At 45.4% G+C, this 27,193-nt stretch overlaps 1 protein-coding gene across 6 annotated transcripts in view; it reads right to left on the bottom strand.

Moving 5' to 3' along the window:
- TRPC5 (transient receptor potential cation channel subfamily C member 5) overlaps positions 1-27,193 on the bottom strand; it is a 171,756-nt gene that overhangs the window by 20,887 nt on the left and 123,676 nt on the right. For all 6 annotated transcript variants that reach the window (XM_080989756.1, XM_080989757.1, XM_080989759.1 and 3 more), the window contains 2 exons: positions 20,758-21,080; positions 10,477-10,672 (listed from right to left, as the gene is read on the bottom strand). In XM_080989756.1, coding sequence (XP_080845882.1) covers positions 10,477-10,672; positions 20,758-21,080 — 519 coding nt within the window. The remainder of the gene's footprint in view (positions 1-10,476; positions 10,673-20,757; positions 21,081-27,193) is intronic.

The following is a 27,193-nucleotide window of genomic DNA, read 5'->3' as shown; positions in this document are numbered from 1 at the left end:
TCATCCAGACTTTCTTTTGTGCTGTGTTTTTAGGTGCATGCCCACCCTTTAAAGGGCCATGTTTGAGAACTTCCCTGTGCTTTTCTTCGAAAACCCACTTTTTTACCACTGAATCAGAGCAAAGGGCAATCTGTTGAAAACAGGAATTGCTGTTTGTTCTGATTCAGCATTAAAGAGTGGGGTTTCGAGGGGAAAGTGCTGGGACAAAAAAAAAGTGTGGAGGCAAGCAGTGCTTCTGAATGGAGGAAGCAGTGCTTCTGAATGCCAGTTGGTGGAAACCACAGGAAGGGAGAGTGCTCTTGTGTTCAGGTCCTGCTTGTGGCTTCCCATAGACATTTGTTTGGCCACTGTGAGAGCAGGATGCTGGACTAGATGGACCATTGACTTGATCCAGCAGGCTCTTCTTATGAGTCTTACTGCAAACTGCCAGGTCTTTTGTTTTCCTTAACATTGTTGCCATCAGCTACTCAGTAGCCAGACCAAATTTTTGTAAGTGCCATTACCTCCCGAGCACCTTGATTACTGCAACCCTGATGAGCATCATGAATAATAGCTGGTGCAGAGTAACGCCGCTTGTCGATTGTATTTTTAGCATTTCTTTTAAGCATTTGGCCACTTTCCCAGGCGAATCTCTTTAATTATATAGATCTGATTTTCAGGGTTAGGAGAGAAGGAAGGAAAGGTTGTGAAGGAAAATGCAAGCATGAAGGAGGGGCTGGCTTGCCTTCTATATCTTATTTTGCTTAATTAATTCAGCCGCAAGAGAGAACGTTAATTTTGCTTGTCAGGTCTGACTTGAGGATGAGAGGATGCTCTAGGCTTCTGTCTCTGCTGCTTCCTCTGGCTACGCTGGCTTCCACCGTGTCATTAAAGGGGCCTCTTGGGATGCCATTTTGCCTGTCACTTGGCATATAAACTATGCAAGCAGGTTGGGCCCATCTCACACAGGCGGGGAGGAAAGCACCCTTAATATCTGTGAGAGGAAATTTATTGCTACAAGCACAAATGGCAGAAGAAGAGCTATCAGTGAGTTTCCATTAGGGGGAGAAGAATCCCTCTATTTCATTTGCTTCTTGTTCAGCAACACGTCCTGTCTTCTACTCTTCCACAATTTCAGCTTAACCTGGAGAATTTTCAACCTTAATTCTGGGACTGATGCATGTGTTGGTAAGCATGAGCAAATCTTGGTCAATACTGGTTCCTGTAATGAGTATAATAATCACATTCATTAGACATTTATGATATGAATGAAGGAATGAGTGTAGGCCTGTTTTTAGGCTGAAGAACACCACTCTAAAATTGAGTCTCATTAAGACTTGTGGTAGGCAAGTGAAGTGGGGAAGAAGTGCTGAGTTCTTGAGACTTGACGTATGAACAGGCTGATAACAAAGGATGGGTGTTGAGCAAGATTGACGAATGATGATGCGATGAACTCTGGAACATGATGAACAACTATGACAAGGAACAGATGGTGGTGAATCACCAGAGCTGGAATGTCTGATTGAAAGTCTATAAAGAAGGGACTTTCCAGTGGAAAGGTGTGCCATGTTCCCAGCGCTGCAATGCCTGCCACCCGTCCTCTTGTCATGGCCTGATCAGCTACTGGTGTAGAGTTGGTGAGCATGACTAAGAATGTGTGTGCGCGTGTGCTAGGGACTGCGATTTTAATGTATACAATAAAAATGTTTTGCTGAGTCTCTCTGAGTCTAATTTTCCTTTCTCCTAAAGAACCAGCTAAAAATGGATCAAAAGAGCCTCTTATTTGTAACATTTCTCTCAGTTCTTCATTGTTCCAGATTTAAGTTTTGTTTTCCACATTTCCACAACAGTTGGCAATTAAAAGGAAGCCATAATAAAAATTCATCAGCATTTTAGGGTAAACTTCTCTCACTATCTTTTCTTGTTCTTCATCTTTTTCCCCCAATAGTGGGTCCAACTGTCAAGAATGTGGTTTCTGCTCGTGCTGTAGAGGAAAATGAGGGGCAGATGGGGCTTGCCAACCTGGGAAGGTAACTCATCTAGGAAAAGAAGGAAAACTCTGATCCTTAACCTCTGCTGCCTTGTTAAAAGGCTATGGAGCACATTGTTAAAGCATTGGAGACTGATGCTATTTTCTGGTAGGATTCAGTTGGGTACTGACAAATTCAGGTTGTACAATTAACATTGATTTAGGGCTCTTGCACAACAAACCCCACTTCCCCTAAAACTGGACTTTTGCAAGAAGGGAAGTGGAAGGGGAAAAGTACTGGAAACACAGCATTGTAAAACTTCTCTGCAAATCCCCAGAGGAGTGCCATTAGCTGTCTCCCATGTTACAGAGGCCTGACTACGCTCAACTTAGATGTTGGGCACTTAGTGTCGCTGGTCCCACATGGTTGAATGCTCTCTTCCAGCAGAGATGCAGCAAGCAGCAACACCTGGGGGGCACCTTCTATGCAGGGATGTGCCAGTGATGGACTCTTGGCACTCACCTTCACCTGCCCCCTCCCCTTTCCCAGAGAAGGGACAGCTGTTGCTCTTCTTCACCACCACTTGCTCTTCTGCTTGTTTGCCCACCACTTTGCTGGGGAATTGAACAGGCAGCAAAAATAGTAAAGGGTGTAGAGCATCTGCTATGCATGTATGTTCAATCACTGACATTGCCAGGTTGGGTTTCAAATGTCTCATCTCTGAGACCTTGGAAAGCCATTGCAAACCAGTGTAGACCAACTTTTCTTGGCCTGGTGACATGTTTTCCTGGCCTGGTGACATCCATGTTCTGGACTACAGCCTCCACCAGCTGGGGTTGGTGAGAGTGGTTGTCCAGGGCATCTGGAGGGCACCAAGTTGGGGGAGGCTGGTGGAGGCAATATTGAGCTAGAAGCATCAATGATCTGACTCAGTATAAAAGTAATTTTCTATGCTCTTGTTCTCAAAGTGAGGAGGTGCCAATGCTGTGGTGTGTGCATGTTGGGGTTGGACGGGACAGGGGAATGAGGTTAGGGACCTACTGAAGGCTTCTTGCTTGAGGTGCTTCATAACCTGGAAACAAGGCCAAATATTAATAAAATACAATTGGCCACTTCTGATAAAATAGTTGGAGAGAGGCAGAGAGAGAACTCATATTTGCTTATCCCTGTGGGGCTCAAGCAAAACACAAGTGTATAAAGTCAGAATGCATCCCCTGGATGCATTTGGATGCTCAGCAAACAGCCCGTGAATATTAAAAGCTCAGTTCAAGTCCACGGGTGAGATATAGTTAGGCTAAAGACAGGAAAAGGAAAAGGAAAGGAAAGAGACAGTTCTTCATCATCACATGCATGACGTCCTCATGCTCCCAGGGAAACAATTAAGCCTCCTTAGACTCCAGTGAGGTATGCAGAGCCAGATTGCACAGGCAGACCTTTCTATTGCTCAGGACGCAGCTTGACATGTATTTGATGCCCCAGAGGAAATTCTGAAGGCAAATGCAGCACTCACACGTCAGAAGCATTGGTGAGTATGTTGGATATAATTATGAACTTGCTAACTATTTTTAAAAAATGGTCTGCCCCTTGGATAGTACCAGGAAGAATGAAGTGTGTGTGTGTGTGTGTGTGTGTGTGTGTGTCTTCAGGAGCACAAAGGGATCTAGAAGCCTCTGAATATGTCACACTTCTCTGGGCACGGATAATGAATAATACTCAACACTCTCAAGGTGCTCTCAAGGGTCCATAGAAATTTGTTGCAGTCCTTATAACAACCGTGCAAGGAAGGTCAGTTTTGTTTTCCTCATGTGTGTGTGTGTGTGTGTAGTCTGAGATAAAGAGAAAGCCTTGCCTAAGTACATGATAGAAACAGTGAGGGCCACTGACTTGGATGATTCTAAACGAGGCTTAGACAAAGTCAGGGTGGAGAATGTAGCCCAATGGCTACATTCTACCTGTCAGATTTAGTATGCTTCTGAATATCAGTTGCTGGAAACCACATGGCCGAGGAGTGTTCTTGTGCTCGAATCCTGCTTGTGGGTTTCACACAGGCATCTGGTTTGCCACCACAGAATAGGATGCTGGACCAGAAATGGTTTGATCCAGTAGGCTCTCCTTATGTCATTTTTGCCATTCAGAATACACTTTTGTTGGTGTGTTATTAACCTCCATACTACAGGAATATAGTTTAAAAGTGCTTGAACATCAGCAAATATCAAAGATTTCACCAATACAAAATAGATATTGAAAGCAAAAAGAATGTATCACTGGACATGCCAACATCCCCTGCTCCAATGAGGCATTTTCAGTATCTATATGTATTTGACAGTGCCTTCCTGTATATACCTAAAACATAATTTTAAGGTGAAGCAGACTCAGTTACAAATCTAAAGCAACGTTCCTTATAGTTTCTAAACAATTTTCTATTGTTTAGCATGTACAGCATATTTTAATTCCTTATCCCGCAACTCTCCAGTTTCTGCACACCTGCTTTACAAAGGGCCAAAAAAGTATTTATAAACAGCAGTCATGGATTTAGCTTTCTGAGAAGACTAAAAAATTTCCTCCAACAATTTAGGAGATGCCAAAGCGCTCAAAGTAGACAGTTCATAAATAGACACAAACACGCGTGGTAAATGAAAGCATTAACAAAGAAAAGGCAGCACACTATGGAACTCACTCCTCCAGGAAGCAGTGATGGCAACCAGTTAGGATGGCTTTAAAAGAGGATTGGGCAAATTCATAACCGCAGCGGCAATCTTCTACAATAGGCGTCAGAGGCATTGGCCACAATACAGGAATCACAGGTGGGCAGAGTGCTGTTGTGTTTGTGGCCTGTTTATGGGCTTCCCATGGGCATCGGTGAGAGTAGGATACGGGACTAAATGAGCCTCTGGCCTGATCTAGCAGGCTCTTATGTTCTTATGAGAGCCCAAATTTATTCCCCATAGGTGCGCTGCAGCAAATGTCATATTTGATGTCTTTGCCACTAAAGAAAGAAAATGCCCAACTGAATCCATTGCAGTTGGTAACACTGAAAGAAGTGCATTTTTATGAATGAGTATAGGCACACACTTAGAATTCTTGGAGTAACCAGGAGCGTAGAGAACCCTTTCCCATGTTGCCAAACCAGACATCAAGGAATAATGCCTTCAGTCTTGCGGAAGGCTTATCATTACGCGCACTGTTGCTGCTGATGAGTAATAGATTCACTTGGCCATCCCTACCACATGGAGATAAATCCCACTGTCCTTTTAGACATCATGACAATTTTCATCTGTGTTCAAAATGCAAAGCTATTTCTGTCATGCCTTGAAAATATTGAGATGAGGAAACCCATCCTTACAGATGAGGAAACCCTGCTCTGTTTCTGAGGGTGTTTTTTGTTTTGGTTCTGGATCTTTCCCTGTGAAAAAACACTTTTTAAAGCTTGATCGGAGCAAGTGGCAAACCACAGGTAACCTGAATTGAAGTTTGTTCCAATTGAGTTTTAAAGAGCAAGTTTTTGCAGAGAAGGAAAAAACCCCAAACAAACCACTTGGACACAGAGATTTTAAGTGTGCCCCTGTGCCTGGAAAGAGTAGGGCAAAAGCTAGATGTGGATAAGTCTACAGTGAGGAGATATCCTGATGCTGGGACTGCTACTACAGGACCTGATCTCAGCTGATTGACTAAGCCCCTCAGTATCAGTTTACACTGAAGCACGGCATAAGGCGGAATTTTGCTTTCTTAGCCACTGATTTCTGTATTTGAATATTGACTGTATTTTGACTCTATGAGAAGGGAAGATAAATACAGGTTGGTGCAGTGAAATGCTCAATAATTACATTGCTTCAAGGTGCCCTGAAGGGAGCAGACGGCTACTGAAGTTTAAAATAGCCTTTGTCCAAAAAGGAGAGTGAGAGAAAAAATCTTGCAGTTCAGTAAGCTGCCTTTCCCCTTAAGCAATGCAGGGGTTATTATGGTTGCTTCTCTTATTGGTTCTTGTTCAGCCGCTCTGTGCCATCACTACAATGTGCAACCTGCAAACAGCCATTAGGTGAAAAGGTAGACAAAGATCTTAGAATGCAGAACTAGAAGAGAATGGCAAAACAGGGCAGGCTTTAAATAGGGAATAAGCTTTTGAGTTCTGTTTAAAGGGAAAATACGTGCACATATTGTTGATGGCATCTGTCTCAAAGAACAATGGAGTGTGCCTCTGGGGGTGAAGCCAAACTCCTGTGTTAGCAGCATCAAAGTGACCGCCTCGGTATGCAAGCCTGGGCAGTGTGTATGGAGGTCCTGGGCTGCCCAGACTACAAGACCCCCTACCCTCAGCCTAACTGGGTGTGGTCCAAAGGAAAGCAGAGCAATACGTTTGGCAACAGCTTGGCTACAGGAGCTGCCAGGAGGTGGCATATAAGGTAGCATCCAACCATCTTAGGGACTCCGGATTTGTGTAGGATTTTGTCCTTAGCCTTTCTTCTCTTGGAAGATATCTTGCAAGGCAGCAGAGGTTTCAGATGAGGGTTTTCCTTCTTCTAGATGGGCTACCTTCCCAGGTCGATGAGCTCCATCTGCCCCTCACTTCTCTCTACAGCACATGCAAAAACTGCTTTCTTGGCTGTTGTGCCCGCTGTTGGTCTCGTTGGGTGCTCCTGCTAATAATGCACTCAGGTCAGGATTAGTTGATAATCTGCAGTACTGTTTGCCCATTATGAGGGTGGCACTGCAGAACAGGGAAGATCAGACCAAGTAACTACTTAAGTTTGCTAACTAGTGCAGGGACAGTGCCCCCAGTAAAATTGTACAGATACCACTCAGTCTACCCTGCCTTAAAGACACAGATGTGGACTGGTGCCTTTGCAGTTATCCCTTAAGTAGGGATAACTTTCCATCATCACTCTACAAGGTCTAAAACCCACAGAGGCTTAATGTGTATGTTCTGTTTTATTCCAAAGAGCTTAAAGATCTTTCTCCAAAGATTTAGCATCTCTTCAGGGTTGCCTATACATCAACATCAGGGCTATAATGAATCAGAGCCAGGTTCTCTTTCCAGGTCACATGGAGGGAGAGAGGGAGAATTGTATTTATTTTGCCTGTTCTTGAAGTCCTGCCAGATGCCCAAAGTCACCAAGAGTACAGAATGCCTTGCCCAGTTCTGCATTTAGGTATGCAAGCAAGCCGCCAGGCATTGAAATGAGGATGGTTTTAGGGAACAGCTCATCAGGTAGCTCTCTTGCAAGACTCATGTTCCTTCCTATTCTCTAGCTTGTGGAAGAAAATGAAGTCGAGCTTGCTATTCTGGAGTTTCATTGGAAATTTCATAATATATAACTTTTAGCATGTAGAAAATGTATTATCACAATATCTTAGCAATATCCTCAAAATTACCATCCTATCATGGAGTTTTGTGTTGTTATCCCCATATTGCAGATGGAAGGCTGAGACTGAGGCTTGTCTAAAATCATCCAGTAAGGAAGAGGGAAGAGTCACACCAGGTACTTTTTGATTCTTTCTCTCTACCCAAGTGGTTACCAACATGATGATCTCCAGATGTTGCTATTCAACTTCCCATCAGTCCCACTCAGTATTACCATTGGCTACCCCTGCACTAGCAGCACCTCCAGGAAGCGACTTTGTAGGTATAGAACAGGGGTTGGCAAATTTTTTTTAGCTGCAGGCCGGTACACTGTGCCTCAGACCTTGTGGCAGGCTGGAGAAGCAGCACTGGCGGAGGGGGCTGGAAGAAGAGGTGGGGGGAGCAAGTAGTCCTCCTCCCCATTACCCACCCCCAGCCACTGCACTTACCTTCCCTGGGACTGCTGTCACCGTCACTGCTGTTTCTCATGGGTAGGCAGAGCGAGCTCATTCGCTCCACTCTCTGGCCCACAGGAGCACCAGGGAGGCGGCCGCCACGGAGGGAAGATGAGTGGCGCAAAAGGGCTGGCTCTGGAGAGGGGCTGCTGAAAATGGCACTTAGCCAGCTCAGCCCAGCCCCCTTCCTCCTCTAGGCAGGGTGGGGAGAAGCCAGGAGGAAGGAGGGAGGGAGGCGCCGTACGTTGTGTGTGTGTGTGTGGGGGGGGGGGAATGGAATGGCATAGGGAAAAAAGGCGTAGCCCGAACGAACAGAATCCCCATGCCAATCCACAGACAGTCTGCGGGCTGGATCCTGAAGGCAACTGGGCCTGATCCGGCCCTTGGGCCTTAGTTTGCCGACCCCTGGTATAGAAACTCATAATAGGGAGAAGCCTGGCATAACATATCTGTGATAACGGATTAGAAGCAAGTCTCACTGTGTTAAGTTCAAATATATTCTACTCCTCTCTAAGTGAAAATGGTGGGCAAAAAAACAACAACCCAAAAACAAACAAACAACCAGCACGTATCTTTGGGCTTGCAGTAGTAGCCCACATCACTGATTGGCTGATCTTCTGTGATGTCATCAAGAAACACTCTCAATCCCTGGAATGAAGCCAACTGCATGCAGCTATGACTGGCTTACCTTTTGTGATGTTACCAAGAAACACACACCCTTAATCCAATAAGAGGCACCAACTGCATGCTGCACTATTTCACTGACCTTCTGTGATCTTACCAAGAAACAAACAAGACACTCTCAATCCCCAGAACAGAAGTCAATTGTAATCAGCACTGACTGGCAGAACTTCTGTGATGCCATGAAAAAACACCTCTTCTCAATCCCTGGTTTTGATTTCCCTTCTCCATTGTTAAATTAATACATTAATGAATGAGCAGATAAACACATGAATATTCACGCAGTGCTGTGTGTGAAAGAGAGATAGAGAGAACCAGTAGTCTGCCTGAAGCATGGCAGACGGGTGCTAAGTGGGTGGTTGAGCAGCATTCAAATCACTGGTAGGCATTTGTAATTAATGATGCAAACCTCATCTCATACCAATGGCTGAGGTACCTACGGCAGCAAGCTCTCTTTTTCTAATGCATCTCTCTTTGTCCATTTTTAAGAAGTGTCAAACATAAGATAGTAGAATTGGAAGGGACCCTGGGGATCATCTAGTCCAACCCCCTGCAATGAACAGTGTCATCTGAGAACACAGGAAATGAGCTAGGAATTTCCAGCATATTCTATCTGCACATTTACATGCAAATACATGGCCCACCCATGAGGTAACATGAGGCAACTGCCTCAGGTGACAGGATCCATAGGGGCAGCAGATCCAGCCTGCAAGGAAAGCATTGTCTGCTCCTGCTGCTGCTGCTATAACAAGAGCTGCGGCACGCTCCTTGAAGGCTGGATGTGTCACAACCTCAGCAGCCCCCCACCCGATTCCACCTCTACAGTGGCCTCTCAGCGAATAGGAGGTGCTGCTGATTTTCTCCCGCTGCAGGGAAGAAATGATGGGAGCTGCCCTTGGGGGTTTCCTGGGCTCTGTACTGGCGCTGCATTATTCAGAGTGCCCTGTGATGGCCTTTGATTCCCACTTCAGCTGCCAAGTAAGGTTGATTTGACCCCCCCCCCACGTTTCTGATGTAGATCTCCACTCACTCCTTCTTCTCTGGTGGGGCAGGGAGCACCAATTTGTGGTTTGTCTCAGGTACCAAAATGTCTTGGGCCAGCCCTGCATACATTTAATTATGAGGTCCTATTTGGCGTCTTGCTTTTGGCCAGAGGATGGTGGGATCATAAATCGTTCTCAGCTGCAGTTTGCAACAGCAATCCATGTTACTCTTTGCTTCAGAAGTCAGGTGATTCTCAAGGGTCAATTGCTCAGTGTTACAAAGGGATACAAGGGATATAAAGAATCCAGACTTTCTTGTTTCCCTAAGGGTGGTGGTGACTTTTCTGCCTCCAACCTGCAGCTGAAGTACCGTATTTTTTGCACCATAGGATGCACCGGACAATAGGACGCACCTTGTTTTACAGGGGGGAGAACAAGAAAAAAAATTCTCCCCCTCTTTGCCCAGCGCCCCTTCAATTTCCCCCCTCTTGTTTTCCCGCTCTAAAACAAGGTGCCGTTTAAGGTGCGTTCAGTCGCCTTCAGGCGGCTACCTTGGAAGCCTGGAGAGTGAGAGGGGTTGGTGCGCACCGACCCCTCTCGCTCTCCAGGCTTCAGGTTCCTTTCGACCTGCTCTTTGTGGCTGGCGGGGGGAAGCCCACCACCAGCCCCAAAGAGCAGGTCGGGGAGCTGCAGAAAGGCGCAGCGGAGAGGCTGCTGCCATAGCCGCGCGTCACCTCTCCAGCCGGGAGAGGGTTGCGGGGGGCTTCTTTAGCCCCGCGCACGCTCTCCCGGATGGAGGGGTGGCGCGGGGCTAAAGAGGCTCCTGCCATAGCCGCGTGTCACCTCTCCAGCCGGGAGAGGGTCGCGGGGCTATGGCGTCTTCGCTCCATAGGACGCACACACATTTCCCCTTCATTTTTGAAGGGGAAAAAGTGCGTCCTATAGAGCGGAAAATACGGTATCTTGGGTGCCAGGCAGAATCTCACTTTTCTGTCCCTCTTGCACACAGGTATATACACAAAATGCATATTTCAAAGAAAATCAGAAAGAAAGTTCATCAGTTGACTTACTGCTATGAGCTGGTAGGAGTTATTCATCATTGCTATGAGCATATTTAGCAAGACCACTAGGGAGATGACGTTGTACGTGCCAAACATGGTGGCCCCAACAAATTCTGTGAATTCATGCCTGGCTTTCACATTAGTGACGTAGAGGTTCAGCAGACCAAACACAGACCAAAAGAGTGACTGTAGAGTTTCAAAGAGCCTGCAAAAGAGGAGTGCGACATTTGTCATTGCTGGTTGGACATTTAAAGCCTTCGTTTATTTAGTTTAAGTACAGAGAAAGGATCAAAGCTGTTGTCTTTGAGAATATTCCAGCTGTCTTAAAACAGGGATGGCAGAATCCGGGGCTCCCCAGATGTTGTTGAATGGCAACTCCGACATTCTCAATTTTGTATATAATTAATCAAACACACCTGACAAATTAATTTAAACACACCTGACAATCAGAGGTGTATCTCAGCTCCCTTGTGCCCTTGACAAGGAGATGTATTGGTCCCCCCATCCAAACAGTGGAGGAGTGACCAGGGCAGGATTCTGGCCACTTTGTGCCAGAGTAGAGAGGCATGGTTTTTGCACACCCCTGGGTTTGCACCCGTGGCAGGAGCTAATCTCACCAACCCCTAAGTACACCCAATGCATGCAAAGTTCAAGGAGACTGGAGCCACCACATTCCATGTATAGGTAAAGATAAAGGGACCCCTGACCATTAGGTCCAGTCGTGGACGACTCTGGAGTTGCGGCACTCATCTCGCTTTACTGGCCGAGGGAGCCAGCGTTTGTCCGCAGACAGCTTCTAGGTCATGCGGCCAGCATGACTAAGCCGCTTCTGGCAAAGCAGAGCAGCGCACGGAAACACCGTTTACCTTCCTGCCGGAGCGGTACCTATTTATCTACTTGCACTTCATGCTTTCGAACTGCTGGGTTGGCAGGATCAGGGACCGAGCAACGGGAGCTTACCCCCTCTCGGGAATTCAAACTGCGACCTTCTGATCGGCAAGCCCTAGGCTCTGTGGTTCAACCCACAGCGCCACCCGCATCCCTTATATATATATCCATGTATAAATTCTTATATATCCGTGTATAAATTCATTTAACATAAAGTTCTCCTCCATCCTTGTCCTTATGTGATAACCAGATATTTTACCTTCTTTTTCCAAAGACCCATGAAAAAATATGCAAATTGCCAGCCTGTCCCTTCTCTACTTCTTTCTTTTTTCATTATTCAGAAGAACTCCCAGTGTTTTTATTTAAAAGCAGCTGCAGAATAGGGGTTCCAAAATCTATCACTGCTGGGGTGGGGAAGTTAGCCCTTTCCCATGTGTTGTTTCCCAACTGACACATTTTTATTTTTATTATTATTACTTGTTACATTTGCATACCGCCCTATGCCCATAGATCACAACATAAAATTACAATATAAAAACACAAAATACATAATAAAAATATAAACAAATACAACCCAATAATCCCCTCTTCCACAACACATTTTGAAAGAGCATTGGATCATGTCAATCAGTCAAAGGCCTGGTTAAAGAGGAACGTTCTTGTCTGGTGCCCAAAGGTGTATAATGAAGGCACCATCCGAACCTCCCTGGGGAGAGCATGTTTGAAATAGGGAGCCACTGCAGAAAAGGCCCGTTCTCATGTTGCCACCCTCTGGACCTCTTGTGGAGGAGGCACACAAAGAATATATTCCCCTATTCTCCTTCTTAATGATGAAATATCCCCCTGTAGCTTCACAGAGAGAGCTGTTTTTGATCAAGAAAAGGATATGTGGGCTGGGGGAGAGTTACATGTTCCTCCCACAGTGCCACTGCTATAAACATATTCAGAGTTTTCCCTCACCTCTGCTTTAAAGGGGAGGGGGGAGAAATCCTACCACTGTGCTGCACTATGAACTTGGCAGAAGGTATTTCTCCACTACCTACTGACCTGTGATTTGAAATCAGTAGGGAAGCACTCTTTGTGGTTCCATCACCATCTATGGCTTGTGAAGACAGGGCCTTCTCAAGTGGTGGCACCCCAATTGTGATCATCATCACCATCATGTTGTTATTTATCAGATTTGTATACCACTGTATACCCATGGATCTCAAGGCAGTTCACAACATAAAACCACAATATAAAACCACAAAATACATAATAAAAATAAGAACAAAATAACCCAATAACCCCCACCCTTCCACAATACATTTAAAAGGGCATTGGATGTCAATCAGCCAAAAGCCTGGTTGAAAAGGAACATTTTTGCCTGGCGCCTAAAGGTGTGTTTATAACAAAGGCACCAGCCAAACCTCCCTGGCGAGAGTGTTCCACGAACAGGGAGCCATTGCAGAAAAGACCTGTTTTCGTGTTGCCACCCTATGGACCTTTCATGGGGGAGGCACATGAAGAAGGGCCTCAGGTGGTTATCTCAGGGCCCAGGTAGGTTCATATGGAGAGTGGTGGTCCTGGAGATGTTATGGTCCTGAGCAGTTCATCTGAGACCCTTCATCACATGCCTCCTCCCAAGAAAGATCTGCAGCGTGGCAACACAAGAATAGGCCTTTTCTGCAGTTGCTCCCTGTTTGTGGAATGCTCTCCCCAGGGAAGGTCACCTGGCAACTTCAGTACTTATCTAAAGGTGCCAAATGGAAATGTTTCTCTTTAACCAGACCTTTGGCTTTGGCTGATTAACGTTCTATATCCTTTTAAATATGTTTTTTTGGGGGGGAGGGTTATTGGTTTGTTTTTCTTTTCATTATGTAATTTTTGTTCTCATTTTGTATTTTTGTGTTGTGAACTGCCCTATGATCTTTGGATGAAGAGCGGGTTACAAATTTAATAAAGTAAATAAAATTGTGGAATTCCCTCCCTAGGGAACTGTAATTGGCCACCACACTGATAAACTTCAGACATCAATTAAACACATGCCTATTTGTCCAGACTTCTTGTATGTAAGTATCTCGTAGGATCCAGCAGATGGTATGGTGGATTTCTATGCTAATTTGGGTTTATTGCTTTCGATAGGCCGTTTTTAGACATTTTGAGCTGTTGATTGGTGATCTTTTCATTTTAGCATTGGTGTGCACTAAACTGCCCTGTAGGGCGCAAATACAAACAATAATAGCAATAATCTGTTTTGATCTGTATATTTGGAATTTTTGTTTTAAAAATGAAGTTTTTCATTGTTTCCATTGATGCTTTTTGATGTTTTATTATAGTGTTGCTGTGCACTTCACCACCCTGGGCTGCTATGGGAGGAAGGGCAGTAAAGAAATAACAGCAACAATAATCATGTGCAGTTTGGCCCTTAACACTTGGAAAATGGAGACACAATGAAATGGGAGAATTTGGCCAAAATTTGACCAAACACAAGTACATTTTGAGGAGTTCACAGCAGATCTATTTAGCTAGCACTGGAACTACAGACTAAACTTCCAGTAGGAAAAAAAAATCAAACTGCAGCTGCCTTCTGAAGATACCCAGAGCAAAGTGACTGTCAGATCTCATTTCAATAGCACAGTTAGCTTCTACTTTTTACTGGCTTTGGAACAAAACCCATTCCAGTTATCCGTCACACATCACACACAAAAATGGTGTGAAGGGAAAGGCAGGCCCTTCCTATTGCCAGGGATGGCACTACCAAAAAAGGGAAGGTGGAGGAAAAGAAGAGAGAGGTTAAAGTAGGTTTGGAGGAGGACACCCTGCTGTGCATAGGAAAACTATGATGGAAATAATGTTCTGAAAAAGGAAGAGTAATTTTTTTTCAGAGGGGATGCTTGCCCATTCTTTCTTGCTACTGCCACCAACCTATGACAGCAATCAATGACTGGAAGTACATCAGCAAGGACACATTTTAATCCTACCATATCTTTACCCTTGTCCCTGTGTTGTCGAAATGTGCTTTTCCTCCCTCTCTCGCTGCCAATGGATGCAGAGAGGATGCACAGCACTCTAATGGGTTAAGTGCTGTCCTTTGTGTTGACGATGGCCACAGCGTAATCAGAAGGTAGTTTTCAGCCAATGGAAGCAGGGAGACACACAGCACTTCAATGAGTTAAGAGCTGTTCATTAAGTTGCGAGTTTTTTCTTTTCTTTTCTTTTCCTTCTTTCTTTCTTGTTTCGTTTCTGCTTTTTATTGCATGTTGAAAAGTTTTAATTAAACTATAAATGAATGAATGAATGAATGAATGAATAAATAAATAACTGGAGGGCATCAGGTTGGCAAAAACTGGCTTAAGCATTGCCCTTCATTGGGGATGGCCAAGGGAAGATTAGATGTGACATTATAGCTTTCTGACGTCCCTGTGTGTTTAATGTTCTGACCCACAGTTCTATTGCAAATATATTTTGCCGATGGGCTATCAAAGCAAGGGAGAATTTGCCAAGAACAGGAAAGCCAGACCATAAAGCTAGATTTATTAATGGTTTGACCTCCTGCTTGTCACGACAGAATATTACTGTTCCAGGAGGTGGATCGCTCCAGAAAGAAAGGGGAAAGAAAAAAAGGATTAAGACTATCCTTCGGGAAGCAATAACAAAGAGTACGACGGTGTCCTATTTTAAACAAGTTGTGCAAACAGGAACAAGAGCCCTTGCCTGGGTCTCTTATAGAACTGGAGCTTATTAGCTGCTACTCTTCAGATCCGAGAGGAGTCAACGGAAGCTGCTCAGCTGCATTTGTCCATTAAGGGTAACTTAAATGTAGCAAACTCAAAGTGGCATTGGGGGCCGATTGCAAACCCATTGCAATGCCGCTCCTTCACACCGGCCCACAGATATAATTTCTTATTTCGCAGGCTGCCCGTTCTTAGCAAGTTATTCACGCTGAGCATCTGTTCGAAGAGCCAAATGTCACTTGGCACCAGGGGTGTTAATAATGACTGTTTCAGCTTTTAAGACAAGGTAGAGTGAGCTTCTGAAGCGAGGCTCCAACAAAAATGCAATTGCCGCGCGCTCTCCTCGCCTGTAAAGAGACTGCCACTCTAATGGTCTCCCCCTGCTGCTTCTTTGTTTCCGACAAATCTCCCCCCTCCCCAGAGTCTGAGCCCCCTCACATTGCCTTATGCGGCAGTTTTCCTGTGTTTGCGAAGTTGGCTTGTGAGTGTTCAAAGGCTGTCGTCAAGTCATTGAGTGTTGTTGCTGTCAAGCGGTTCACCGTACATTTTCTTAAGCTCTTTATTGTGTGTTGACGCCCTTCTTGGAGATACGAAAATGGCTTTTTATAGTTATAATGAAATGTCAGGATTCAAGCCGTGTGGCTCTATGGCAGCACAGTACAAGAGTTCATGGTACATGTAAGAGCTAGCATCTTCTCCAGAAACATAGGTCTCCAGGAAGATCGCTGGAGTACAGAAAACTCAAATGCCGATGGACTGCCTTCAGCACAACAAGACCAATATATAGGCTTTTGAGACAGAGATACTGTAATCTATCAACTGAATGCATAAACTCTAAGCTGCATATCCCTGGTTAAAATCTGTGCTCAGCCATTGACTCAATGGGCGGCCTTAAGCAAGCCACTATCTATCCTGCTGCCCCCAGCTCCTGTCTGTAATGTGAAGATAATGCTTCTAGTCTGGTGTTATAAGGTTGGCTGTCTTGATTAGCCTGAATGGGCCTATTGCCATTTTGCCTGACAAACATGATGGGTGACAAGGGACTTATCAAGAGAGATGGATGTTCCCTGATGGCTCTAGCCTTTGGAAGATGATGCTGTCTGTAAGGAGGGACAGAGAGCAACCAAGGGGGAAGATTGCTTGAATTTATGCAGAGAAAGAAGGCTGAGAGTTTTCAGCTGGTGTTAGCTAAAACTGAAGCCAGTTTTGCTTGGCTGCAGCTCTTTGGGAATCTGCTGTTGGATTGGTGGTTGTGTTGCTTGTTTTGGGGAGCCCACTTGCTTCCAACGGGTTCTGCTTTTATGTTTGCAAATAAGTAGAGATTATGAAAGCAACTCTCATTCAAAGGAAATAAAACTCTGAGGCTCTTCCTCTGAATTTTTCAACTTGAACATGGAAGTGTGGAGTGCATAACACTACCATAAAGGTAAAGGTAAAGGGCCGTCTGACCATTAGGTCCAGTCGTGACCGACTCTGGGGTTGCGACACTCATCTCGCTTTATTGGCCAAGGGAGCCGGCGTACAGCTTCCGGGGTACAGCATGACTAAGCCGCTTCCGGCAAACCAGAGCAGCACACGGAAACGCCGTTTACCTTCCCGCCGGAGCTGTACTTATTTATCTATTTACACTTTGATGTGCTTTCAAACTGCTAGGTTGGCAGGAGCAGGGACCGAGCAATGGGAGCTCACCCCGTCGCGGGGATTCGAACTGCCAATCTTCTGATCGGCAAGTCCTAGTCTCTGTGGTTTAACTGACAGTGCCACCCGCGTCCCAACGCTACCATACTGTGTTGTTATAAGGATAACCCAAAATGCATGTAAAGCACTTAGGAGGACAAGAACTAGACGAATGCTGCTGTGAGCGATGGTGATTAAGATAATGATGATGCATCTGTGTAGTTCTAAAATTTCAGAGCTAGGTAATCCACTTATGGCATGACAATGATGTATAAATGGCTCTACAGGGGGGAAAGTGGGGATCAGTATCCCTGTGAATATGACCACTTGCCACCTTTTGCCTTTCTGGCTGGTAGCACTGATGTGTGGTCACTAGTGCAGGTGCAACTACTGATTGATGGAGCAAGATTTCTGAAATTTACCTTTAAAAGTTTGCACAGATGAAGCTCTTACAGCAAGCTCTGCTTAGGACACAGATTGGTTGCATTATGGAGTTCCCAACTGGAAACTCTGTACTGCAACCAATCCCAACATGGCTTCCTGTCAGCATCTTAAATGCCAAAGAACACACTTTAAGGATCCCAACTGTTCCTTTTCAGTCATGTCTGTACAGATAAGATGTTGGCAGTGGGGCGAGTGCCACTGTTTGGAGGAGATAACCCCTATTGATCCTAATTTGACCCACTGACCAGAGGTTCCCCACCTCTTTTTAAAAGGAAGGAACAGGGAGATAAAAGAAGGTAAAACCTGGATAAGTAATGTGAATGGGAAAATTAGAAAATACAGATGGCATGCTTGGAATTGTGTGTGTGTACAAATGACAGCAGAAGCCATTGCACAGTGAAACTTACTAAATGATTTTTTATTAACAAGTTTCACAAGCATTGTGGCCTTTTCCCAGTTCTTCAGCCTTTGACGCCTTCTACAAAATATTTCTGAAGAACATTATGCTCTGGAATTTATCTATGGTTCTGAAAAGTATATGGCTACATTCCCTGACCATTCCTTGGGCCCCAGTACTCTATATAAATCTAATCTAATCTAATCTAATTTAATCTAATATAATATATCATAGTATATCATACTCCAGAACTCAAAAGTTGGCAATCCTATTGAGGGTTGTGAGATGGTAAAAATATTAAAATATCAAATTGGGGGTTTCATAGCTTTTACTTTGGGGGATCAAGCAGCCTGGTCAAGAAAGGGTTATTTCATGAACAGAAACAGCAATAATAAATCACACATTTTTGGATTTTCAAGTGTGGGGCCTCATGGACAGGGAATTGAGAGATGCTGCTACAGGTCATGAGATGCAAGGTTCTTTAACTCTGGCTTTACTCCCTGCCACCACGTGGAAAACTCTTGGGAAGTAGATGCTTCCAGTAGGGCTGTACAACAGATTAGGATGAGCTCCTAGCCACATTGGGCTAATTTGGAGGGATCCAGGCACCAATTGAGTTGGGTTGAGACAGTCCTATATCACTACAGGCTGTGTTGGGTGGCCCAGAGAGATCTGGGGTTTTCAGGGAGGCCAGGGTTTTAGGCAGAGATGGGAAGGAGAAACCATGAAATGGAAGGGCCTACCAAGTTGGGTTAAGATAGGGGTGGGGACAACCCAACCTTCCCTTTCTGTCAGTCCCCTCCTTCTTCCTGCCCCCTGAAGCAGCACCACACAAGACTGAATCCTCACATTTCAATTTGTGCAGTGCCAGTTGCTGTTCCTTCACAAATGCCTTCCCTGAATGCAGTGAAGCTGCTCATGAAGAAGCAGCATCCTGCAGGATAGACTCTTCCTGCTTATCACCTGGTCATTGGGAAGATTCAATCCTGCGTGTTGCTGGTTGCTTCATCCTTACGAGTGGCTTCCCCACATGTGGAGAAGCCACTCGTTAAGGAGCAGCACCCCATAGAACCCACACAGCCAGGGGAATAAGGTGACATAGTGTCTCCTCCTTTACCCACCTCCTCCCAACCATATGGGGTTTAGAAAGACCTTAGTAAGCCCCTTGACCTTAATTGCTTTGGGGGTAGAATGGGTGGCCTGATTGGGGGCCCTCAGATCAGAGCTGTGGGGCAGATCTGAGGGGCTGTGTACAGCTCTAGCTTCCAACCTTATCCTTGCTGCTGTACTACAACCCTGTCTTCTCAGTCAGACAGGTGGCCTGGGCAGCCCTCTATAACTACTACTGCTCCATGCTTGGTTCCCCACTTGGAGAAACTGGTCTCTGAGGAAAGGAATCCTCCTTGGAATCAGACCACTATCCTCTCTTAAGACACCATCAACTGCATTTGGACCTTGGCTCTTTTTCTACCTGCACTGATCTCCTGAGGCTGCATACCTCTGGCTGCACCAGGTCATGATAGGTTAGAAAAGCAGGAAATGGCAAATGGGCTCCTGGACCAAGAGCAAAGAGCCCTCAATGTGATATGCCATTGTCCCCGGAGCCTGTTTACTCATCTGCTCCTGCATACCTGAGTTGACCCAAAAGAGTGTGGCCCAGGCTGATGCAAATACTGATCAACCCAAGAACAGCTTTTGCCACAGCAGTGGCAAAGAACATCCCAGGAGAACAAAGCTGCAGGTACCCAGGGCTAAACAGGAAATGCATATAGTGCAGGAACTTGGGGCCACCCCATGAAGCTGAATGTTGGAAGAATCAGCATAGGTGCAGAGAAAGTCCTTCTCTGCACACTGCATAAACTATGGAATTGACTACTGCAGGATATAGTGATGGCCAACCACTTGGATGGTTTTAAAAGAGGATTAAATACAAAGAGCATCAATGGCTTCTATCAATGAGGGTGATTTGTTCTATCTTCACTGTCAGAGGCAGTATGCATCTGAATTCCAGTTGCTGGTCAGGGCAGGTAGGGAGAGTGTGCCCTCAGTGGGAAAAGTCTGCTGGATTCAATGGGCCCCCTTTGGCCTGATCCAGCAATGAGGTTCTCCTGATGTTCAATGGCAGAGCACCTGCTTTGTATGTAGAAAGCCCCAGGTTCAATATCCGGCATCACCAGGTGGGGCTGGGAACTCAGGATAGCCACTGCTAGTCAGTGCAGACAGTCTTAAGCGAGATGGTGGCAGCCAGGTTCGGTCTTATGTTTTTAGTGTTTGATGTTGTATTTGTGTTTTTACTATTTTTTGTTGGGAGCCGCCCAGAGTGGCTGGGACAACCCAGTCATGTGGGTGACATGTAAATAAATTATTATTAGTATTAGTATTAATGTTATTGTTATTATGCTATTCTCATATAAATTGGGGGCAGGTGCTGTCTGATTTTTACATGAACGGATGTGAATGCTTCCTCCTCCCTTTCCACTTTGGATTTCGTTGGTCAGGGGAAGTGTGCCAGTTTAGCTGGATCCTGCAGGGTTCAGGTTCTTATGTTCTTATCAGAACATTACAAAATACAGCTTTTAAGAAAGGAACAGCACACCAGGATCCCTTGTAAGAAAACAGCTTATAATGTCAAACACAGTGACTCTGATTTTTAAAGGGCAACTTCCTTTGAGCAATTTTGTATTATTTGCATGACTCAGTAACAGGAATGTTATGGTGATTTAACTGACAATGGATATACCATTTTAAGGATTTGGTCCTGATGAAGAGCAGCGCTGGAAACACTTAGGACAGCATTTACTCCCTGAATAAGCCCTTGGAGAGTCCCTGCAGCTTTGTTCTTTTGTGATATGCAAATACTAACAACGGGAATTATAGCGCCAGGGTGTAAAGTCCTGTCACCCTGACGGCTGCCTTGCCAAGTCCCTTGCAAAGCTCAAGTTCAGCTTTGTCCTTCTGCAGACTGTCTGTCTGAGATAACTCAGGCCAGGCTTACATAACCCCTGACAAATGGACTGACACTCATCTATGAATAGATAAAGGAATTTTTGCAACACCAGCAGGAGCAGTGGCCAGCATGCCAAGGCCACCGCAGGGAGAAACAGCAGCATTCAGGGAGCAGAAAGAAGAAGGAAAACAAACCAACAGAAGAGAGGCAAGGAGTCTTACGTGGAGAAGGCATTGTTCTGCTTCTCGCATCGGATCCCCTTGCAATTGTTGGGTTCTTCCGAGGCACTGGTCTCGTAATAGAAATAAAGCTGGTTCAGTCCATTGGCGAAAGCCAGCAGCACCAGGCAGTAAATAAATAGGAACTTGAGAATATCTAGCAGCATACGTCCCAGAGAGATCTGCAGGGGTCCCAGGTGAGAGTTTGCTGTAAACAGGGAGATGAGACGCAAGGAGCTTAAAATGTTTGATATTGCAAAGAGGGCTTCTGCAATGAGGGTGGGGTGCCACATTTCCCACTCCTGCCTTGGACGGGAACCATTGTACTGCAAGAAATAATAGGGAAGGGGGGGAAAGGAATACAGGTGAATTGTTGCAGTCAACACTTCAAATGACATCATTTCACTTTTCAGAACATTATCCACACACGTACACATGCATTCTAAATTTCACTGAGTAGAAGGTGCTACTCTTGCAGGGGAGCACTGGTACCTGATGCTCTTTGGGACTTGTCTGGTGAAAGGCATAGAGGTCAACAACAATAGGTGGATCCAGAGCCAAAGACAGCCAGAAGAAATTAATTCTAGTTTTGTCCCCATCCTGCTCCTCTCTGTTGAGTTCCACAAAGGATAGCATTGAGACTATGGAAGAAGAGAAAACTGACAGCCAGTGCCACCCTCTGGATGTGTTGCAAGGAGGAAGCTGGGCAGCTGGGGGTTGGCTGAGGGTAGATCGAGCTTGGTAAGGCAGTGCCCAATTTTCCTAACAACCAGCTTTCACTGCAGGAGAGTCTACCCCCCTATTTCATTAGGGAGAATGAGGCAAGGGATTGAAAATAAAACTGCCAGTATCATAACACTATTGTACAAATCTACAGTGAGGCCACACTTGGAACAATAAAGGCTCCCCCCCCCCCATACTTTTGTGCCTAGAAAGCGTGGGGCAAAAGCTAAATGTGGATGAGCCCTATATCTACAGTTCTGGAGTAGAGAAAGTGGGGAGAGAGAGAGAAATTCTCCTTCTCTCATAATATGAACTTGTGGACATCCAATGATAGTGATGTTGGGAGAGTCAGGATGGACAAAAGTAAGTACTCGATCCCATAGTGCAGTTATTCAGTTGTTGGATGGCTTTGAAAGAGTATTAGACAAATCTGTGGAGGAGAAGGCTCTTGGGACTCTCTCAAACCATGCCCTTCCCTTAGCCAAACTCTTTCACCTTCCTTGAGTGTTTTTGCCAGGCTTTGTCTTTGAACTATGGTGCCTTTTGGTTGCATGGATGGAGGAGGCGCATGCATGTAGAATTCTCTTGTTTTTTGTGGCTGGAATGTACAAAAGGTAATGATCTCATCTACTGCTTTGCCCACTGTTTGCCTCTCCCTCTGCGTACCACTAGCATGCAGCCCCCCCAATAAGGTTGCCCGGGACAGAATGTGACCCTAGAAGATAGAATTTATTCCAGGAAAAAGACAAAGTAGCATACTTTCCAGTTGGATGTACTGATCTGTTTACAGTAGCCCCACATGACTCCCATCAGCTATATGCATGGGCAAAGGCTATGGGATGTGAAGCACAAGGTGCATCAGAGGAGTCCCTGCAGTTTCACAAAAGATTATGGGGAACCAATAGCATACAGCCAAAGAGTTCTGGCTGAGCATGTTCTACAGCAGCAAAAGGACAGCTCTCAGGTGATGCAGCACCAGCCTTCTTGGGCTCACCTCTTTGGATTCATCCTAGGCAGAAGATACTGTTAAGGGTTTGTGGGTGCCTGGATTTAGCAAGTGCTAGAATTTAATCTTTGACCAAACTGTGGGAGGCAGTGGAAGACAGAAGTGCCTGGCGTGCTCTGGTCCATGGGGTCATGAAGAGTCGGACACGACTAAACGACTAAGCAACAATAAGAATTTAATCACTGCTTGGAGAGTTGAACTGGAAATCAGACCCTTAATAGCTGGAGGCTCAGCTTCCTGTGTCCAGGCCAGCCTTATAATGTCTGAGTCCTTAAGCAAAAAAAAGGGCAGAGAGATGGGCAATTAGCAAAGCAGAGATCCTGTGGCAGCTGGAAAATGGTTGAAGACCCTCCCAGAGCTAGGAGTTGAGTAGAACTCCCTGAGTAGAAGAAAAAGGCTAGGAGGAGAGTTTCAAGATTGCAGTTTGCCCTGCTGTGCTCTACAGGAAAAGATTTTCAGTTGGTAAGCAGTGGAGAAGCAATCTAGGTAGCTGCCTAGTGCACAGTTAGGAGTTATATGAGCAGGAAAGCCAGGGCAGCAGGCAGGATGTCTGATGTTTGTTTGAACTCAGGACGACACCTACGGGAGAAGCTGAAAGCCTCCAATTCATTATAGACCCAGGCTTATATATATGTAAATAAATGTCCTTGGGGAGCCTTCATTCTTCCATTCTGTGGACATAACCAAGCCAGAATAGATGTTGCTGAGTTAGGAATACGGATATTCTGGGAATGTGGGCTTGGGAGAGCACATCTTTGTTTGAGACTCTGTATTGCCATGTGATGCCCAAAATGTTCCTGATGCAGCACATGTGGAAAGTAACGAGGTGTTCCTGGTGGGTGTTAGTTGCCCACATCGCACTACCATAAAGGCCTGTGAGCGAGGTGCACCTGAAGCCAAAATGGGGGGAGAAGCAGCAACAGTCCTGGAAGAAATAAAGCTGATGATAGAACAGCAGAGTCGGCAGCTTGAGCAAATGATCCAGTGGCAAGGGCAGGTGTCCAACAAAATGGAGCAGAACCAGCAGTTTGATAGTACAGACCAGCTGCTGGCAAAGTCGTGGAAAAGCCTCCATGGCTAAGAAAGTGTGACTCCATGTGAGGTGAGAGCCTTGTCTGGGGAGATGCAGTCAGTAGGTGAAGGGGGAAAGATGATGCCTTGGGGACGAGGAAGGGCTGAGTTGAGTCCCAGAGCATTTGGGAAAAGCTACTAGTGGTATCTAAGCAGGGCTTTGTGGTGGAATACTTTGAGCCTGGTGGCAGGACCGAGGAAAGAGGTGCTCAGTGGGTTTTGATGAGTCTGGGCCTAAAGCCTACTAGATAGCATCATCAGAAGTGAGTGAGGGGACGTGAGGAATATCTTTGCCCCTTGATTTTTTTGGCAACTGGCCTGAAGCCAAGCAAGTAAACCAACAAAACAAAAAACAAATTAGCCAAGCAAAATGCCAAACCAAACCAATGGTGTTTGCTTTATGTGGTGTGGCAAACATGAAACCCCATGGCACACTCTGCCTCATGTTCTAGACAATATGTTTCTATAGTATCCTCCAGGTGTTGTGCACTACAACTTCCATCAGCCCCAGCCATGTCAGGATGATAGGAGATGTAGTCCAACAGCACCTGGAGGGCAGCATGTTTGGTCTGCCCCTGCTGTATGACATCCAAGTGATTTTGAAATTGCAGGTCTTTTTCATCACTGTGTCATTTTGTGAGACAGCTTCAGGTTGAACCTAGTGGTAATGGTGCATGCAAGAGGAAAATAATGTGGCTTGCTTGCTGGTGTTACACTGAGGACTTATTTTGCTGCATGGCTCCATGCAATAAAAGCCAACAGTAAATACTTGTTGCTTGCCTCTTAAATTGGAGTTGTGTCTGTACGTTTGCAGGCTACATAAATAGAATTTTCATGCTTTTGGAAAAAATGTCATAAATTAAACTGGTTTATAGAAACCAAGGATTGTGTAAAGCTTTCTTTTCTTTTTTTAAAAAAGGATAATTTTTCCCGAAGTGCAGAGGTACTGAAGTCCTGCACAAATGCCTTTCTGCATGGCTTCTGATTGCTTCTGACATTTCAAACTGTTCTAGACATCCACGAGCGTCACGGAGAGACTCAGTCAACTTGATTTGTGGAAAGCCCTTACAATGCTCATGTTTAACTCTTCACTAGACCTTTAACTGGAAGCTATGAGTGTAGAGTTTGCCTGGAAAACAGCTGCCCAAGGGAAGCAGTGGGTGCCAGATATGGCTTAGCTTCTTTGACAAACTCCCACAATGCATGAGGCTCTTAGCCAACATTTGTGCTGAAGCCCCTGAGAAGAATAACTTGACAAAGTAATTTAATTGGCCAGATCTATATCATTCAGCATCTTCAAGGGCAAATTCTAACTGGGTCATTAAAAAAAATCAAAAATCAATGATGCATCCTTCTCTTGTCCTGTATAGCAATTTTGACCATCTTGTGCCAAATCATTAAAGGCAGCTTTCCAAATACTAGTGAATGTCAAAGTGGCTTGCACACGGTGTGCTCTCAACTGGAAGCCCTTCCTGCTAGGCTGCCCATCTCTGCCACATGAGGTACTGGTTGTGCAGATTTAAGGGAGCATGCCTGGTTTGGCTACACTGGGCATTGAGCCTTGGGGTAGCTGCAGGGAGTGGAACAACTATGAGGTAGAATGGAAGGCAAAATGTAGGGGGCTCCAAGTTTTGGCATTGCAGAGGGTGCTGCTGAAATTTGAGACCGTAAGGTCTACCACTGTTGCTCACTGTTGAAACGGTGATATTTTGCATGTGTCCAGTGATGCAACATGCCTCATGAGAAAGTGGTTTGATGACCTTTGGGTATTGTTGAACTCTAACTCCCATTAGTCCCAGCCAGCATGGTGAATGGCTAGGGATGTTGAGTGTCCTGCTTTGCAAAGGGCTGTCAAGAGGGCAGTCCTTAATTGCAAGGAGTCCTCTATTTTGGGACACAATGGCTATAGTTTACCTCCAGGTAGTGTGCCTCTGAAGAGCTCATTTGTTCTCCAAGAATTCTCAAAGATTACAGACAAAGGCTGTGAGATTACATTCACAGGCTCCTTTAGTACCCTTGGGTGCAGCTCACAAGGCCTTGCAGATTTGAAGTAGCTAGGTGTTCCCTTACCACCTCTCTTCCTATCTAGGGCTGCAGCTCCCTCCTTGCATAGTTTATTCTGTTATCACCAGGTTGGGCACTGCTTTCCTTTGGTGAAGAAAGAGGCAAAGCAGGTGTTGAGCAGTTCACCCTTCTCTCTGTCGTCCAATAGCATTTCCCCATCTTCTTCACACATTTATTTACTTATTTACTTAGGACACCAGTGAAAGAGTCCCCAGAGAGGTTTTGAAGACTCGGCAAAAGAAAGGAACAGGCCAAAATTAAGCCAGTAGAAAACCCTGACATATTTCAAGCTTTGTTCTCTTCCTCAGAGGACACGTCTTTATCTGGATGCTGCAAGTTTTGTACTGTCTGAAAACCCTGAAGCAAGGATTGATGTGTGAAGAGCAGAGCTCTGGTACCTAACAGCTTGGTTCTGCTGTCAGCAGGGCCAGTCCACCCATGAGGCAAGGTGAGGAAACTGCCTCAGTTGGCAGGAACCACCAGGGCAGCAGATCTAAATGTAGATCTTTCTTTCTCTCCTGCCCCTTGTTTCTGATGTAGATCTTCCCTTACCCCTTCTTCCCTGGCAGAGAGGGGGGATGCCATTTTGAGGTCTGCTTCAGGTTCCAAAATGTCTTGGGCCATCCCTGGCTGTCACTCTGCATATGCACTTGAAGTATATGATTCCTTTGACTTTGCTCAGCAGAAAACTGTGCAGCAAGTGCATCCTCACTGCAAGTGTATGGAGGAAGGAAAATTTGGCAGTGGATAGAGATTTCTTGTTATGGATGCGATCAAGAGGTGTGAGAACTCTGAGAATATTCTAACGTCTAATCATGCACCTGATTCTTTGCCAACTGCCAATTCAAGCATGAGCTACAATTTGGTCTTCATCGGCCATGGCAAGAACATAAGCCTTCTTCTGAGTAGCACTGGCCCACTGGAATTTCCTTTGGTGAAGCACTTTTACATCTGCTTCCCATGCAGGGCAGATCTGTCACTAAGGTCCAAATATGGCACGGACTTGAGACAATTTGGCCTCTATTGGCTCTTGCCGCTCACATTCACATACACACCCAGGACTGCCCAATCAATCTGCAGTGAGAAACGTGCATTGTCACACCAGCCATGACTCAGCAAATGCAACTACTGTTTTACAGCATCCCTTCTGTACAGGCTTGTCCACAATCAAATCAGGAAGCTGCTTTATACTGAGTCAGACCAATGGCCCATCTAGCTCAGTATTGCCTACAATGACCAGCAGAGGATCTCCAGGATTTCAGGCAGCCCTACCTGGAGATGCCAGGGATTGAATGTGAGATCTTCTTGAGTGCAAAGCAGATGCTCTGCCACTGAGCTACAGCCCTGCAAAAAGCTATGAGGCTGCTTTATACTGAGACAGGTCATTGGTCCATCTAGCTCAGTTTTGTCTACTGACTGGCAGTAGCTCTCCAGATTTTTGGGGAATGGAACATTCTATATGGAGATCTGGGACCTTTTGCATTTAAGGCAAATGTTCTGTGACTGAGCCATGGTTTTTCCATCCTCCGGCCCTCACACAATCCAAACGCAGGTCATTTGCATTCAAGTGTACAT

Source organism: Podarcis pityusensis (assembly GCF_964106645.2).
Source record: "Podarcis pityusensis genome assembly, chromosome: Z".
NCBI lineage: Eukaryota > Metazoa > Chordata > Lepidosauria > Squamata > Lacertidae > Podarcis > Podarcis pityusensis.
The sequence above is the reverse complement of the archived record's forward strand: the minus strand, read 5'-3'. Positions and strand labels throughout refer to the sequence as shown.